The sequence below is a fragment of the Lagopus muta genome, chromosome Z, assembly GCF_023343835.1.
Source record: "Lagopus muta isolate bLagMut1 chromosome Z, bLagMut1 primary, whole genome shotgun sequence".
Taxonomy (NCBI): Eukaryota; Metazoa; Chordata; class Aves; order Galliformes; family Phasianidae; genus Lagopus; species Lagopus muta.
This window is the reverse complement of record NC_064472.1, coordinates 19,920,133-19,937,654: the sequence shown is the minus strand read 5'-3', so window position 1 is coordinate 19,937,654 and position 17,522 is coordinate 19,920,133. Positions and strand designations below refer to the sequence as shown.

The window sequence follows — 17,522 nt, the reverse complement described above, 5'->3', positions numbered from 1 at the left end:
TGCCCTGCTAAGTTGAAGCCAGAAAAGGCATAAGAGAGAATTGCAACCAAGAACAAAATGCCACCTATCTACAAGAGAACGTTTCACAAATGGTGAGAAAACGGATGTGTTCTATTGCAGAAGATAAATGCCATAATTTCATATTCTTTTCCATATTGACTGACCACATTAGGAAGTGGGCAATGTTTTAAAGAACAGGAGAGAGAAGAGAAAATTATTTTAAAGTGAGCATCAAACTGACTCCTCTTCATAGTAAATCATTATATGTAGATTTACATTTATTTTTTTATTGTGTTAAAAACCTATTTTATGCATTTTCAGCTAAGGGTTAAAGATGGTAACAGCATCAGAGGTAAACATGCAGCACAGTGGGAGACATAGCATTTATGCAGAATCTTTGTGTGGAGCTTTTGCACAGCCAATAACTGGCAGAAAGTCATAATAATGGTAAAAGTTGATTAGAGAGAACTGACTGGAATGAGTACTACAGATTCCTGAGAAAACAGAGTTGCCTGGGTGTGGCTGATCAGCACTTCTCATGAGGAATGTATGTAGTGTAAATGCAGAAGCTCTACTTGAAACATGTCCAAACTTCACACATTTATTTCTCTCCAAAGGACAAGAAGCCAGCAAGGCCCCAGCTTCTACCATTTGGCAGCAAACTGAAGATACTTAACTTACACAATTGTTTCCAGACATAATTTGTGGAAGATCTGTAAATTAATATAAGCATTTCCTACAAAAGGAGCAACAAGCCTATACATGCCAGCCCAATCCTCTGCTGTGTAAAAACTGTTTCATACTTCCATGGCACTGCCATGGAGGATAAGGAGAGCAAAGAATAACTCAGAAATCTCCTCCCCAGTCAGCCATCATTAAGGGATATAACCTGAACCCTGCTACATATAACTGTTCTGTGCTTTTGGACAAAAGGGGAAATCCTCTCACTTGTTTTACCTTCCTTTTTTAGGTGCTTCAATTTGTTAGCTTATTAGGCAGAGGCACATTGTCAGGCACTTGCCTAATGTGAAAGTTCAGTGTAAACTCTCAACAAATAGGAAAACCCACCATCCTGTACCTTCAGCTTTTTCTTCTGCAGATTCTGCAGTGGAGTAAAACCTAGCAGCTTCTTTCAAAGCAACAAACAATTCAGCAGCTGCCTTCACTAGACTAATTTAAGCCATTGCCTTTGGGATAGGAAGTTGGCATTCTGCATCCTACTGTCATTTCTACAAGTCTGATTCCCCTTCCAGTCATGTCAGTGGGAAGTTTATTACCAGCATCAACAAGGCTGCAGCAGTTGACGAACCATGAACAGCCTTCATCTGGCAAAGGCATCCAATCTCTGTTCTCTCCACTGCTGAAGTGGGCAGTCCATTTATTGGGGTGGCTTGTGTTCTGATTTTCTCTATCCTAGAATGGAGAGAGAAGAATTTCCAGTGGTAATGTTTGAGCAAAGAAATAAGCACAACAAGCTCAGTCTAATTAAACTTTGGAGCTGAGTACAAACACAAATGTTTGGTCCAGAATATTTTAAGAAAGAAAATTGGAGTCCCTGCCTTTCCTTGCCTAGAAAAGGACTGTCTTGAATGTGAAAAATACTTTTGAATTGGAACAAGAAAATGTGAGTTCTTTGTTTCTGTAACACTTTGCTGGTATTTTTGGTGAAGTGAGAGCTTTATGTGGAGAAAACACACTACTTCCTGTAACACATGCTTGGCAGGAGCAGAGAGGAAAAGGGTTCCCTTTTTGAAGTAAACTGGAGAAAAAACATAAAATTCAATGAGAGAAATAAAGAGAAACAAGGAATCAAAGAAAACAGTCCTACTTATGAAGGTATTGCTTTGTTAATCAATTTTCTGGCAATCCCCAGTGTCAAGAGAATTGTATCATATTATGCTGAAGAAGTCTCAAAATGTCAGGGAGAGCAGTTTAGTATCCATGTGGCATAAAGGTAAAGCTGAATCGTGGTCTTCAACCACATTATGAAAAATTTCCATTCAAAAAGGACAACAAAGCCACTGGTTTTCTCCAATAAATGTTGTCTAATGTGTAAAATAACTGATGGAACACCCTGGGGAGATGTGGCAGAGCATGAACCTACTTCATCATGCAAGCTAAATGAAAGGTAGCAATAACAGAAACATCCTGTTCCTTAACTTGGAGGATCACCGTATAAAATGCTGCTGACCATCCTCTTTATATAATTTATCAACTGCTAATGCTTCATATATATTTTACATACCATTTTATGTATTTTGGTATAACTATGTTATCTACTTGGAAATAAAACTGAAATCTGAAGAGCAAAAATGTCTTTCAGGTGCCACAACCAAGATCATTGTCATTAGAATCACTGGTCTCAATTCCATAGAATATTCATTAAATATATATTATAAGAAATCCTCTGACACTCCTACATTACTTCTTGTTCAGTGTTAGCCACAAGATTTCTTCAAAGCAATCTCTTTATAGAGTTATTCTTTCCCTGGAAAAGAACACTTTCAAGGTATGTAAGCTTACTCTATTCCTTTATAAGCAAGTGCATGGACATATTAGGCCATGAACAAGATTCTTCTCCAGAGGTAGGTTATAAATATTTACTGAACATTTCAACTGTTCCTGAACAAATTCCCATCTTAGAAAAGAACATAATCAGAACTCCTAGTTATCTGTGACATTACAGGCTGTAAGGTGGTCCTCTAGCCCTTTACCTCTTTACAGATTCTATCTTTTGACTTGCAAATGAAATAATACTTAGTTTATCTTTTCTTTATATTTGTTTTTGAAATAGCTGCTTTAATTTTCTCTCTAAGTGGGCTTTTGTACTGTATCATCTGCTTCTAGATTCTGTGATTTTGAGCTTCTGGGGCATCTAGTAAGATGTTGCTTAACAGTTTACTATCATATGCACTTTTTCTGCTCTTTTTTGTAAGCTGTTTAACCTTTTAGGAATTTACAGCACCTTGGGAAGACATGGAACACAAATTACAGAAAGGTACTTTATTTCTCAGCCAATCCTGTCTAGTATCTTTATTGAAGATCTGGATCACACACAGTTGACATACAGGAGACAGACTAATGAAGGGCAGCAAAGCTGATGAAGAGACTGAAGCGTTTTCATAAAAGGAGAGAGTGAAAGATCTGGAACTCTTTAGGCTGGAGAGGAGAAGGCACACAGGGATCTTATCAGTAAATATAAATGTCTGCAAGAGGATGGAGTGGGCATCAAAGAAGACAGAACAAGACTCTTCCCAGGGATGCACAAAGAAAAGTTCAGAGCTAATAAACATGAATTGAAAATCAGGGAATTCTATTTTAATAAAAGAAAAAACTTATTGACTATGAGAGAGGAAAACACTGGAACAAGAGAGGTTGTGTAGTCTTCGTTCTTAGAGACAGTGAAAACCCACATGAATGTAACCTTCAGCGCCTTACTTAGGGAGAGCCTTGCTCAAGGCTGACTATGTGATACCTAGAGGTTCATTCTGACCTCAACTGTTCTGTGATTCTAGGAAAATAGAGGGCAATAGTGGTGTAAGAAAAAATGTTTACAAGCTTACCACGGATACATTTGGCTCAGAATACAGGAATTATGCACAAACCCTCTAATGGGAAAAATAGCTTAGAGATTGAATCTGGTCAGTTCGTGAAAGGGAGTGATGCAGTTCCTTATAACAGCTGGTACAAAGATCAATCCACTCAAAAAACACCTTCCAGTCTTCATTTCCAAAACCAGGGGCTTCAGAGCATGAAGTACGTGGCATCACTTTAGACATCTTGATCTAGTCACAGTCAATCTGATCAAGAAATTTTTCACCTAAAAATCTACCAGCATTAGTACATATGTAGTTGCTCCACAATCCAGGTAAAATTAATCAGTTTCTTTAACACACATTAAACAGAGCTTATCTTAAAAATGTTCTAGTAGATGTTTTTAAACCAAATATTTTGAACAGTGTATAAAGACAGGTACAGTTGGAGAATGGCCCCTAACACTATAGCTTTGGCAGGTGAGACTGGAGACTCTTGTTAAGGGCAGAACAGCCTGTCTGGCCATGCACGACATTACAGATGTGTATCTTAATTTCTATTCTAGAAGTTAAAGCAAATCCAACTCAGATTAAATAGGCGTGCTGTTAGTTTATCAGGCTTTCTTAGGGCTCCAGGTGCACCTTTTCTCCAGAGATCTGCCTGCCTATGGCTCAAGCTCAACATTGGCTTCATGTGTCTGCCTGACCTCAAGTCAGACAGCTATGTAGAAAAAGCAATACGTGACAAAGCTGTGGTAAGTGGGTTCCTGTTTACTGTCACATCAGAGCTTCTTGGGCTGTTGCTCTCAGTCTCTGCCTGAACTCCATTGCAAGAATGACAACATGTGGTCTCCTACTTTCCTGATTCTGACTGCTCTTGACCTGCTTACTTGAATTCCGACTGATCTTCAATTTGTCTCATTACTGCAAGCTTGCTTGGTGATTTGAACTGTTGGCTGAACCTCAGTACTATCACCAAGCCTACTCTGTTCTTCTTTCTCAGGTGTAGTGGGTCTGCATCCTTGCTGGCAAGATGGTGATCCTGCCTGCCTCAGTGTGACTCTTGGCTTCTGGCTCACCATCCCTTACTAAGTAGCCTTAGGTACTTGGCTTGCTTCCTGCCAAGCAGGATTATGAACCTTCAGAGGGTGAAAAATAAATTTCTGAGGTAATTCTGTGGGTAGAACTCTTAAAAAATTGTGTGCATACAGGAGGGAACACTTCCACCTTTAAAATACATATCTGATCTCTTCTACAAAGGCTTTCAGCTACGGAGAGAAAAGAGAGTCAGAGAGAGATTGAATCCACTGCTGCCGTATGCCTTAGACTGAAGTAACTGGTAAGGAAAATCCTACAAGGATTTTCCCTTAGGGATGAATCATCCTGACAGCAGTTTTCATTTATGTGAGCTCAAGTGTCTGAACTATGCTAGCTGGGCTACGAAGCTGCTCCTCAAACAAATCAGATGCATCTTACTGTAGCTGGTGATAATCTAATTTACACAGTTGTAGTTGTTTTTACTAACTGATGCTAAGTTATCCAGATTGACATGCATGTCATTAAAAACTTGATTTCAAGAACACACATTTATATGTTTTGCAAAACTGACCAGTGCTGTTATGATAAAGGAAGATCAGGATAAAGGAAGTTAGCGAGGTAGCATAGTTGCGAGGCCATTTCTAAGAACACAGTTTCCTATAATTTGAGAAAAGAAAGGAAGACCCTTTTTCACATGATCTGATAGTGATAGGACAAGGGGGAGTGGTTTTATACTAAAAGGAGAAAGATTTATGAAAGATTTAGGAAGAAATTCTTAACTCAGAGAGTGATGAAGAGCTGGCACAGGCTGCCCAGAGAAACTGTGGATGCCCTATCCCTAGAGGTGGTCAAGGCCAGGCTGCATGGGGCTCTGGGCAGCCTCAGCTGGTGGGTGGGATCAGAACTAGATGGTCTTTAAGGGCCCTTCCAACCCAAGCTGGCTTCTTTTTGGAGCTCCTTGTGACACACACAGAAAAGTTAGAATAATTACCTGGTAACACCTCAGTTATTTTTTAAGGCAAATGCCATCAAAGACCTATCATACAATATTTCAAAAACTCAGACCAGCCTTTCTGTTTCAAAAATGTAATGATTTGGAAAGGCTCAGTAATAAGACTTACAGCTGTATGATTCTGAGTCTGTAGAACTGTGCATTCCAATGAGGTATCACTTCTACTGACAGTAACCTCTTTCCATACAAGACAGAGCAGAAGGCAGCCAATATTGCTGGCTGCCTTTCAGATACCAGTGGCTTGTACATATACTACTCCTATGACTTAGTACAGAAATGGGCACTTATTGCTGGTACTGAAGATTTATACTGCATCATTAATAAACCAAGAGCTCTCAATGGTTTTTGAAGTGTTTCTAAACACACACACAAAATAAATACTGTGATTTTTCAGATAGAAAAAAAGAAGCAAGAGAGCAGACAGGAAAATACATATAAACATATAGTATATAGGTCTAGTTTCCCAAGGAGGAAGTAGGACATAAGTTATTTGTTAAGAAAGCAATTTGGACTATTAATGTATAATATAATGTAATTAATGCATAATGACATGAAATATTACTTTTACACTGGATCAGCTGGAATCCTGGTAAAAAGGAAACTGAAATCATTGGAGCTGTGAAAGGGAAATTTTATTTAGGAAAATGTTGGTCACTTGAACCAGAAATTAGCAAGGACACCAGAACAGCTGTTAGAAATTCCTGGGCTATGTGATGACCACTTCAGAGCAATTAAATATTACAGAGTACAATTATTACTATTGTAAGTGTCAGGACCTCATTTTTACACCACGTGCAGAGCAGTGGTATAGTAGAGAGGTTCTTGCAGTCACTGTCCTTGGTTGTTTCCTCAATTCCAACACAGAGCAGTGACAGCGAAGCATTTGCAGCACTCACTAAAGCAGCATCATTACTTTCTACTGTTGTTAGAATGAAGCCATAAAAATAGTAACTGTGCTCAACTCTTTTATGAGATCTGATAGATGAGGTGGAAGTATGGCTCTGCTTCTCTAGTTCTTCTTAGTACATAAAGAGTATGCTAAATTTCTTACCTTAGTATGTACATCCATTAAATTCCAAAAAGAACTTCATTTAAGACTTACAGGTCAGTCAGTTTCCTCTTCTCTACCATGGAAGCCGCAAAATGGACATTCTGGAGTGATAATTTCTTATCTACAAGAAACACCCATTTATAGAAAGTTTTTATAATAGAAAAGAGTTTAACGCCACAAATAATAGAAAAAATATTTAGAACCTCATCCATGCTCCATGAGCTTGAAGAAATTGTGTTTAGATCCATTATTTTCATATGATTTTAGAAGACACATAACTGAATATTAAGCTCCAGCTTCCATAAAAACAAGGAAATTCTGAATTTGAATACTAAAAGTGAAAGCAAAAGTTATAGTGGAATTGTTTCTTTTCTTCAAAAACTTGAAAATATTTTAAGTATGTGGATAAATACTAACACCAGTGTAAACATAAAGACATGGATTTAATTCTCTGAAAGGTGTATTGTTTAGTCTGTACTCCTTGCACTTCACTTCGGCCTTTAACTGAGGTGCTTGTATTAGGAACGTTATGCTCAACCCGCAGTGCCCTCTACAGTCCGTGAAAGGAAAGAGAATCACAGAATCACAGTACTGTAGGGGTGGCATAAGACCTCTGGAGATCACCTAGACCAACCCTCCGCAAAAGCAGGTTCCCTGCAGCAGGTTGCAGAGGAAGGTATGTAGATGATCCCTCCCAGTCCTGGCCATTCTGTGATTCCATGATTCTGTGATGAATTCTGAATATCCCCAGAGAAGGAGACTTCACAACCTCTGGGCAGCTCCACCCAGTGCTCTGTCAGCCTCAAAGTGAAGATGTTCCTCCATACGTTCATATGGGACTTCCTATGTTCCAGCTTGTGCTCCTTTGTCCTGGCACTGGGCACCAATGAAAAGAACCTTGTCCCATCCATTTGACTCCTGTCCTTTAAGCATCTAGAAGCATTGATAAGACCCATCCTCAGACTTCTCCAGGCTGAACAGTTCTGGTTCTTTCAATCTTTTCTTATACGAGAGATGCCCATCCCCTCATCATCTTTCTGGCCCTCTGTTGGGCTCTTTCTAGGAGATCCTCATCTTTCTTGAACTGTGGACCCCAGAACTGGACACAGTGCTCCAGAAGTGGCTTCATCAGGGCAGAGTAGAGGGGACGGATCGCCTCCCACGACCTGATAGCCACACTCTTTTCAATGCATCCCAGGATCTCATTGCCTTTCTTGGCCACCAGGGTGCAGTGCTCATAGACAACCTGTCATCCACCAGGACACCGAGGTCCTTCCCTGCAGAGCTCCTTTCCAGCATGTCAGTCCCTAACTTGTATCAATGTAGGCTGTTATTCCTCCCCAGGTGTAGCATAGCATACTACACTTGCTCTCGTTGAACTTCATAAGATTTCTTTCCACCCTACTCTCCAGACTGTCTAGGTCTTACTGAATGGCAGCACAACCTTCTGGTCAACCACTCTTTCCAGCTCTGTATAATCGGTAAACTTGCTGGAGGTGCATTCTATCCCTTCACATAGGTCACTGATGAAGATGTCAAACAAGACCAGACTTGATACTCCAGGGAGCTCTGCTAGCTACAGACCTACAGTTAGACTCCATGCCACTGATCACAGCCATCTGAGTTTGGCCAGTCAGCCAGTTCTCAGTCCATCTCACTGTCTACTCATCCACCCCATACTTCCTAAGCTTACCTATGAAGATGTTATGAAAGACAGTGACCAAAAAAAGCCTTGCTGAATCCAAGGTACACAACATTCACCGCTCTCTCCATCATCTACCAGCCAGTCATTTCATCATGGAAGGCTACCAGATTGGCCAAGCATGATTTCCCCTTGGTTCACTAGTCCTGGTAACTTTTCAATTGCTTGAATGTGACATCCAGAATAAGTTGCTCCATCACTTTCCCAGGACAGAGGTGAGGCTGACTGGCCTTTCATTTCCCAGATCCTCCTTCTTGTCATTTTTGAAGACTGAAGTGACACTGGCTTTCTTGTAGTCTTCAGGCACCTCTCTTGTTCTCCATGACCTTTCAAATATGATAGAGAGTGGTTTCACAATCACTTGTTCCAGCTCCCTTAGTGCTCCTGAATACATCCTGTTGAAGCCCACAAATATGTGTGCATTGAGTTTGCCTCGATGTCCTCTGATCAGATCTTCTTCGACCAAGGGTAAGCCTTCCTCAGGCACTCTCTCTCTTATCTCCAGGGTCTTATCTCTAGGGTCAAGGAGCAGCCTTAGCAGTAACGACTGAAGCATAGAGAGCATTCAGTAATTTTTTTCCTTTTCAGCATCCTCCACTACCAGGACACTCACCTCACTCAGAACAGACTCACATTTTCCTTTGTCTTCCTTTTGCTGTTGATGTATTTAAGGCCTTCTTGATAACCTCCCTCACCAGATCTAATTCCAAGTGTATGTTAGCCTTCCTTGTCACATCCCTACATGCCCTGACAATCTTCTTATATTCCTCCCAAGTTGCCAGATCTCTTTTCCATTTTCTGTAGACTTTCTTCTTCCATTTGATTTTTCCACGAGCTCCTTGCTATCCTTGCAGGTCCCTGCCACCTTTGCCTGATTTGTATTCTTAGGGATGCACCGAGCTTGAGCTTGGAAGAAGTTGTGCTTGAATATCAACCAAATGTCTTGGGTCCCCTTATCTTCCAGTGCTTATTCCATGGGATACCACCAAGTTTGAAGAGGTCAAAGTTGTCTCTACTAAAGTCCAGGGTTCAGTTCTACTTACTGCCTAGTTTCTTTCATTCAAGATCCTGAATTCTCCTGTATCATGGTCACTGCATTCAAGGCTACACCCAGGCTTCACGTTCACAACCATTTCTTACAAAGAAGGTCCAGCATCACACCTCTCCTCATTAATTTCTCTATTTGCATCAGAAAGTTATCTTCAGTGCACTGCAGGAGCTTTCTGGACTATGTGTGCCTGGATGTGTTGCTTTTCCAGCAAATATCAGGGTGATTGAAAACCCCCATGAGAAACAGTGCCTGTGACTGTGAGACTACTTCCAGCTATCTGTGGAAGGCCTCATCAACTTTTTTCTCCTGATCAGGTGGCCTGAAATAAACACTGATAACAACACCACCCATATGAGTTTGTTCCTTAATTCTCACCCAAAAGCTCATTTGTCATTCATTCCTAGACAGAGCTCAATGCACTCCAGTTGCTCTTTCACATAAAGAGCAACTCGCATTGCTGACCTATCTTTCATAGAAAGTACATAGCTACCCATGACAGCATTTCAGTCATGCAAGCTGTCCCGTCAAGTCTTCACAACTGCAGTGAGATCATGGCCTTGTGACTGTACACAGATCCTGCTTATTCCCCATACTTCTTGTGTTGGTATACAAGCACTTCAGAGAAGAAAAGGGAGCAGAGGATGCAGATATCTCTAGAGGTATACAAGAGGATTTCCCATAGTTTTACACAGCCTCTGGCTCATACCAGAGGAGGCTGTTAGGGAACATTTATCACTGTTTCGGTTGGCCTGGCTTAATCCCAGTCAGCTGCCACGATCATTGTCATTTCGGACCTCATCCTCAGTCCTTCAGTTTAAAGCCCACCTCACCAGGTTGGCCAGCCTTCTGCCAAAGACTGCCCTACCTCTCCTAGATGGGTGGATCCCATCTTCCCTAACAGGTTATAATTTTCATAGAAGTTACATAAAAACCAAAACACTGTTGCCAGCATCAGCCACATAGCCAGGAGTTGATATGCATCACATGTCTGTTTCTGGCTGCCCTCATTCATCCAACTGGCACAGTTTAAGAGGAGATAACTTGGAAACCAGTGTGCTTCACTTGAACTCTCAGGGTTTTCTTGTTTTCTTTGATTCTGCCCATGCTCTTGCTTCCAGTGTGTTCATGCTTACATGAAAGAGCGATAGCAGATTGCAGTTCCTCCTCTTTACAAGCTATGGAACTCTCTTGACAGTGTCCCAGATCTTGGCTCCCAGGAAGCAGTAAATCTCGCAAGACTTCCCCCCAGGCTGGCAGAGGGGAATCACTTCTAATGGGGAATCACTTGCTACAAGCACTTGCTTCTTTTTACAATATCCACTGTAGGCTTTTGGAACTGTTCCTTCTTGCAGATGTTGGACAGGGGTGTCACAGGCATCTAGAGCTGTAAGAGCTTCATACCATTTTTTCATAGTGAGGCTGGAGGGTGGGGATTGAAGTGGAGCCATATTGTTGTGAGTCACTAGAGACTGAGGTGCCTTCTTCTCAGTGTTGTCTGCTGCAGGAATCTGATTGTTAACAACCTATGTATCTCTCTCTCAGAGCCTTTAATACTAGAAGCACTGGTTCTTGCAGCTCAGCCGCTGTTGGTCTAATCGTGTCAGTATTCAATACCATGCATCAGTCTCTCTGATTGCTGTGTGTCAGCCTGGAAATGTCCTCATGCAGCCTGGCAACCTGCTCAAAAAGATGGGCCAGCAGCGCACATTCTGTGATTCTGTGACTTTCCAGACTCTGGGTCACCGCACAACCAAAGGTCTGTCACTCCCCGGGCATCCTGTCTCGGGTGCACGTCAGCTGGTCAGGCTGTGGCTTCCCCAGGCTGGGCTTCTGCCTCGGCCCGGCTGTTGCAGCAGCGGTGAGTTGTTAGTTTCAATAGAGCGCGACGTCCTGACGTTCCCGGATGAGAAGTAGTCCGCCTCGCATCCTTCGGTCGCGGGCCGCCGCTCCCGTGCAGTCGCGCAGCGCCCGCAGTGCCTGTCCGGGTCGCTTGCGCCCCCTAGAGGCTGCCTTCGTATGTGCGCGACGTGACGCCGCTGCTCGGGCCGGCGCTGCGGGCGGCTCCGAACGGCCCTACCCCGCCCCAGCGTTTCCTCGGTGCTTGGAAACCTCATCACCGCAGAACGAGCTGCAGCGGTGCCGGCTGCCTCGTTGAAAACAACCCAAGAAATCCCATCCCACCGTCCAATGACCTACTGAATCAGTCATGGCCATAGCAAAAGGTGTCACACAGAAAATGCGTGTTATCTGTATAACTTCAGTTTGATTATTCCTTTACTTTCTTTTTTGCTTTTGTTTTTTTTTTTTTCTTTTTCTTTTTCTTCTTCTTCTTCTTCTTTTTTTTTTTTCTTTTTTTGTTTTGTTTTGTTTTTTGTTTTTTGTTTTTTTTTCCTTGACTATAAGAAGAATTCAAATAGAAACAAATAAATGTTGGAGTAAGGCTTGACGCCCTTTGGATTTTCAATTATATAATTCATTGTAAGGATATAAAAATAACACTATTACCAAAAAATGAGGCCTCCAACAGCATTTGATCAATCTTTAATTCAATATTACATATATTTCTATTTCTTTTCATGCTTATATGAGTTTATATCTCTCCATATAGATACAGATATGCATTAGTACTTTTTTATGATCTCAAAGTGTGCACACTCTGCTTAGTCCATATGTCATGCACTGCCCTACACATTTCTCAAAAATTCATAAGGATGACTGGAGGAGAATTAAGCAGAGTGAAAGTCATGGTTTTGACCATCTTCATCCTGGACACTCCAGCCTTGCTGTGTTGAATGGCAACCAAACTACAAACGTAGGGGGTTGCTTGTGCAGTTTACAGAATTAAGATGTACTGCAGATCCACTTAAACATAAAACCGCAATGTCTTTAAACAGTGATTTGTAGCAGAGAAAGAATCCTTAATCCCCAGTGACACAAAGGATCTTTATTGGCTCAAGTAAAGCTAGGAAAACCAGGCTGCTATTGGCTGACTCATGCTGTGGATGTATCACGCACAGTCAAAAAAAAAAAAAGTACCAATAAAGCTTTCACAGCTCTGAGATTTTACAAGATGAGGGGGAAAAATGCAGTAGGCTTAATTTTCAAAACACTTCTAAAAACACCATTGTGTCACAGCAGAAATTTCCACCTGACTCTTCCAGTAACAGGAACATCCAGCAAGTGGGATACAGCATGGGCAGGAAATTACTAAGTACACATAAAGGTTACTGGAGAACTTATGCTGCTTGTAGGGGAAAAAACAGCTTCCAGGAGCCATTGTAACCTCCGAATTTACCAATGTTAAAAGGATGGTTAGAAGTTACACTGCGTGAAACACTTAGCAGCTTCCTTATACAGAAGCATTCTGTATCACTGATGCATGTCAACGCATCCAGACAAACAGACACTTTCACTCAGCACTTGTCTTCACCACACACACTCAGCACAGGCTCTTCAGGGCTGCTGGCACAGGAAATGCTTTGCTTTCATGAAAATTTCTCAGGCCAGTGTTACATTCTGAGCACATTTCTCTGCCTTGTATATGACTTCATCATTTTGGGATTTGGATTTTAGGAGCAACTACATTCCAATTCCTCCACCCCTTTGAAAATGTGGCAAAGGACAGTGAAGCTCATCCACTCCACCACGCTGCCATGAAACTGCATTTAAACTAACTTCAGTGCTGTACAGATACGTAAGAAAACTTTAAAAATTAACTACTGGTTTAATTTTAGCAAAATTGATGGTTCACATGTCCTTACTGTGTGATATTTTGATGCTACATCTGCAGCTGCTGGCACTGAGATCACGTAGTCACCAATGCACTGAATTCTCTTCTAACTGAAGTTCCTTCCTGTCCTGTGTATCTGGAATGACCCCAAATAAAACATTGGACTCTTCAGTACAAATCATCAAACCATGACTGGTAAAACACACTTTAAATGACGTGATCTTATACCAGTGTATCCTTTCCTGCTCCTTCCAAAGTTCTCCAATTTTCTTATTTATAACTGAGTTACTGAATTAAAAAGTGCTTGGTTTAATTAGCGCACCAACACACAGACAGAAATTAACAGAAATGGTCACTAAAAGGTATCCTAGAAGAGACGTTAAAGAAGGTGCAGATTTACAAAGCAAGCAATTAGCTGCCATAATTGCAGTGAAGATCAACACACACCTAATGAGGTCTTGTAAAGCATTCCAGTGGTGTGTGCTGGCGGTCCTGCCGCTTGCTGTAAGAACTCTGGGAATTCTGGGCCCCGTTTGGCTGCATGGGGCATCCACTGCCTCTCTGGGCAGCCTGTGCCAGCACCTCACCACTCTCTTGATAAAGAACTTAATAAGTAGTATTGATAGAGCTTAGAAAAGACAGAGATAGAAACAGATAGATGGAAGTGTTGGGGGAACATAATGGGGAAGGCTGGAACTAGAGGCTAACTTTTCAGTAGCTTTAAGGATTATGATATCAAGAGGCTGTAGACAGCTGTTGATGGAGTCGGGGCTTATTTTGATATATGCAACTGAGCTGAACTGAACTGTTTCTTCTTCACAGCTAACCTAAAGCTTTCCATCTAAAGCCATCCCCCTGTGTCCTACCACTATCAGACCATGATTCCACTCCTGCTCACAAGCTCCTCTAAGTACTGGAAGGATATTAACACAACTCCTCTTCTCTGATAAATTAAGGTAGTTCCATTGCACTAGCAATGTCCAACCCCAGACCAAGCAGGGGCTCATACCGCAGAGCTCTAATGCCACATACACGGCCGAATAACTCATGCACGGAGCTGCCACGAGAGAGAGCCTGGACACCGCAGGCCGGTTCTGGGTAGCCGATCATCCAAAGGAACACACCGCATACTGCTGCACTTAAAGCATTCAGGCTATAACATGTCAGGTTGGTCAAATCTTTGCCAACGGTTCTCTTTTTCGGCAAAGCATGTCTTTATTTGCCTGGTCTCTCCCTTGACCCACAGAAGCGCTCGTGGAAGAAAAGTACGCCTGCAAAATCAAAGCGCCGCTGTAGCGTTTGGTTTCACGCTGCAGGGAACCTCCCGAACCGATAGCGATGGCGGGACGGCTGCCTGAGGGAACAGCTCCCAGCCAGCCGGGTGCGCCCGCGTCACCGTGTGCGCCGGCGGGGCGGGGCGGGGACTGGCGGCGCGGGCCACCGGCAGCGCCGCTCTGGGCAGCCGCAGCGCGGGGCGGGGCGTCGGCCTCCTTCCCGCTTCCCGCTTCCCGCTTCCCGCTTCCTGCTTCCGCTCGGTAACGCGGCGCTCCGCGGGGTGGCGGTACCGCGGGGCGGGGGGCGGCCGGGGCAGGAGGCGCCGGCGGGAGGAAAGCGAGAGGCGGCGCGGTCCCCCTCCGCCCGCGATGCCGCCCCGTTGCCGCCGCCCGCTCTCCGGGCGGGGCTCCCCGAGCCGGGCGGCGCGCTGCCGGGGCCGGGCGGCGCCGGGCGCCTCTCCCTCACGGGCTGTGTCTTCTCTCCGCAGGGACCTCGGTGCTGCCCGTCCGTCGCTTGCCGTGCCCGCGGCGCCGCCCTCCCGCTGGTGCAGGTGAGACGTGGCCGTGGGGAGGGGGCGGGAGGAGGCCGCGGGGCTGCGGCGTGGCCGGGCCGCGTGTCCGTGCGCGGCTGGTGGTGACGGCGGCCTCGGGCTGAGAACCCTCCGCAGTGAGACTCGGTTCTTGTTCTGAAAGCAGCTCGTGCTTTTTCCTGTGTATTTGCAGGTCTGCCGCATAAAATAACTCGTTTTTTGTTCTATAAGCGAGGGGACTGGGATTGTCTAGTCTGGAGAAGAGGAGGTTCGGGGCAGTCCTTACCGCTGTCCGCCCTGCCTGAAGGAAAATTGTGTCGAGGTTGGGGTCGGCCTCTTCTCCATGTAATAGAGACACGACAGGAGTTGATGGCCTCCAATCGCACTGGGGCAGGTTCAGGTTGGATACCAAGAAGAGTTTTGTCTCAGAGCAGTGAGGTATTGAAACAGGCTGCCCTGGGAGATGCGGAGTCACTTCACTCGCTGGAGGTGATCAGGAGCCATGTAGATGTGGCAGTGAGGGACACGGTCAGTAGGCATGGTGGTGATGGTTGCACTGGATGATCTTACTGGTTTTTCCAGCCTTTATGATTCTGTCATTTATATTACACTTGTATACTATGCAGTACTTAACTCTTAGCAAAAACAAACCCGCAAGTGATGAAAAAAAATGGCTTAAAATAGGAATGTGTGCGTGTGTGTGCACTTCAGTTTTTCTGAATACTCAAACTTCTTTTTCTACAGTGTCTCCCCTGTAAAAAAGCGGCTGAGATGTTTGACGTGAAGGCTTGGGCTGTATACATTGTGGAATGGGCTGCCAAGGACCCCTATGGTTTCCTCACTACAGTGATCCTGGTCCTCACGCCCCTGTTCATCATCAGTGCAGCACTGTCGTGGAAGCTTGCAAAAATGATTGAGACCAGGGAGCGAGAGCAGAAGAAAAAACGGAAACGCCAGGAGAACATTGTAAAGGCCAAACGAGCAAAGAAGGATTAAATGGGCAAGAAAGGCCTTCCTTGGGCAGAGAATTCACTTTATTATTGAAGCACTGCTGTACGTTTTGTGTTGTAACCATCCTTTGATACTTGATGCTGTTGTTTCTTGAATTATGAAATTTTAACTTCTGCTGAAATCATCTGTGTTAGAAGCTGCCCCAGTGACACAGTCACTTCATCTCCTGCTTATGTTTCTGTGCAGACTGCTTCTCCAGATTTGCATGTTATATTTAAAAATGAAATAGTCGGGGAGCTTTAGGGACATATCTTTTTCTTTAGCTGAGCTATGACTCAAAAAGAGTCCAATTATGGGGATAATGTAAATGACTCCTTAATGCTATGATCTTTGGTTTCTTAGTGTAGCACATGCTTCTCCATTGCAGCAGTAGTTCACATTGTGCTTACGTGCATTTGCAGTTCCTGGTTTAACTGGACTATGGGAAGGGAGGTTCTGGTACACCTGCAGCAGAGCTGTGGAGCATTTGTCTTCCGAGATTCTTGTTTGCTGTTGTTTTACTGACACACTTTCAATGTGTGCAGTGCATATGGCTGTGCAGTGCATTCACTGCATGCCCATCAGGTCTGCAGTAGCTCAGCTGGTGGGGCTTGTCTGCACATGAACCAAACTGACTTCTCATGTTTCCTCTACAACCCACCCATCAGCAGTCTTCAAGTTCAGCCCAAACTCTGGGAAACTAATTCCTTGTCTTTAGTACCTTCTTTTGTCTGAGGCTACTCCTGTACACTGTAGTGTTGTTTGGTTTTCCCTAATTATCACCTGAACTGTCCATCTCTAACTTGTTTGTCTGCAGAAGATTTTTTGCCTCAAAGAATAGCCATAAGTGGGATCAGATGAAGGGCCCAGGTGGCCTCGAGTTCTATCTTTTGTGACCTGTAGCAGTTGGCCATGGGAGACTACCCAAGTAGAATATGCATACTGGTGACACAAGTTCTTCCTACTTGCTGGCCCTCTAGCTACCTGCGCTTTAGGACCTTCTGAGTTTAGGTGGTATTATTTTGCTCTGACAGCTCCTGAAGATCTGCTGTAACCCAGATTACAAAATGCTGGCATTGCAGAAACAGTCCAAGTGAAGTTTTTGTTGTAAATATGCAAAAAAAACTTTAACCTTAATTCCAATTCTCCTTTTTCTAACAAATGGTTAATTTTTCACAGCCTGATTTTTTCAGCCTAATTCTAAAGAGTCTGTGGAAGTCATTAGGTTTTTACACTTAGCATATTTCTAAACGGCAGCACGGAGCTGTTCTGTCTAGCAACTAGTCCGTTATATGGTTAAAAGTAAAATCTTTAGATAACATCCCGTTCAGCAGAGACTTACAGAGCTGGCTGATAGCAGCAGGATAAAGGGGAAGTTTTACTGCAATGACTTGAAGTAAATATGAAGTACCTACCTGCAACCAGTATCTGATGACCATCTTTCAGTTCCGTTGGTCAGAACAAGTGTCACTGGAATTATGTTTTGACACTTCATGGTACATGAAATCAAGTCACCGCTCTTGGAAATGTTGTCAAGTGTGTATGTATTCCACCTTTGATACCTAGATAGTTTAAAATGCGTACCTACATGGTTTAAAATAAATTTGATAC

The 17,522-nt window shown here is 43.4% G+C and overlaps 1 protein-coding gene across 2 annotated transcripts; it reads left to right on the top strand.

Annotated features, from left to right (window-relative positions):
- Positions 1 to 14,544: 14,544 nt before the first annotated feature.
- SMIM15 (small integral membrane protein 15) lies at positions 14,545 to 17,522 on the top strand. 2 transcript variants are annotated; one of them, XM_048931476.1, is made up of 3 exons: positions 14,545 to 14,652; positions 14,880 to 14,942; positions 15,666 to 17,521. In XM_048931476.1, exon 3 carries the CDS (start codon positions 15,693 to 15,695, stop codon positions 15,915 to 15,917), a length of 225 nt encoding a protein of 74 aa, XP_048787433.1. In that variant the 5' UTR covers positions 14,545 to 14,652; positions 14,880 to 14,942; positions 15,666 to 15,692; the 3' UTR covers positions 15,918 to 17,521. The 2 variants fall into 2 exon arrangements, with proteins under 2 accessions (XP_048787433.1, XP_048787434.1); XM_048931477.1 differs by lacking the exon at positions 14,545 to 14,652 and adding an exon at positions 14,655 to 14,678 and having other exon boundaries at positions 15,666 to 17,522.

Coding starts and splice junctions, on each gene's coding strand:
- SMIM15 (XM_048931477.1), top strand. CDS start 15,693: ATGTTTGACGTGAAGGCTTGGGCTGTATACATTGTGGAATGGGCTGCC.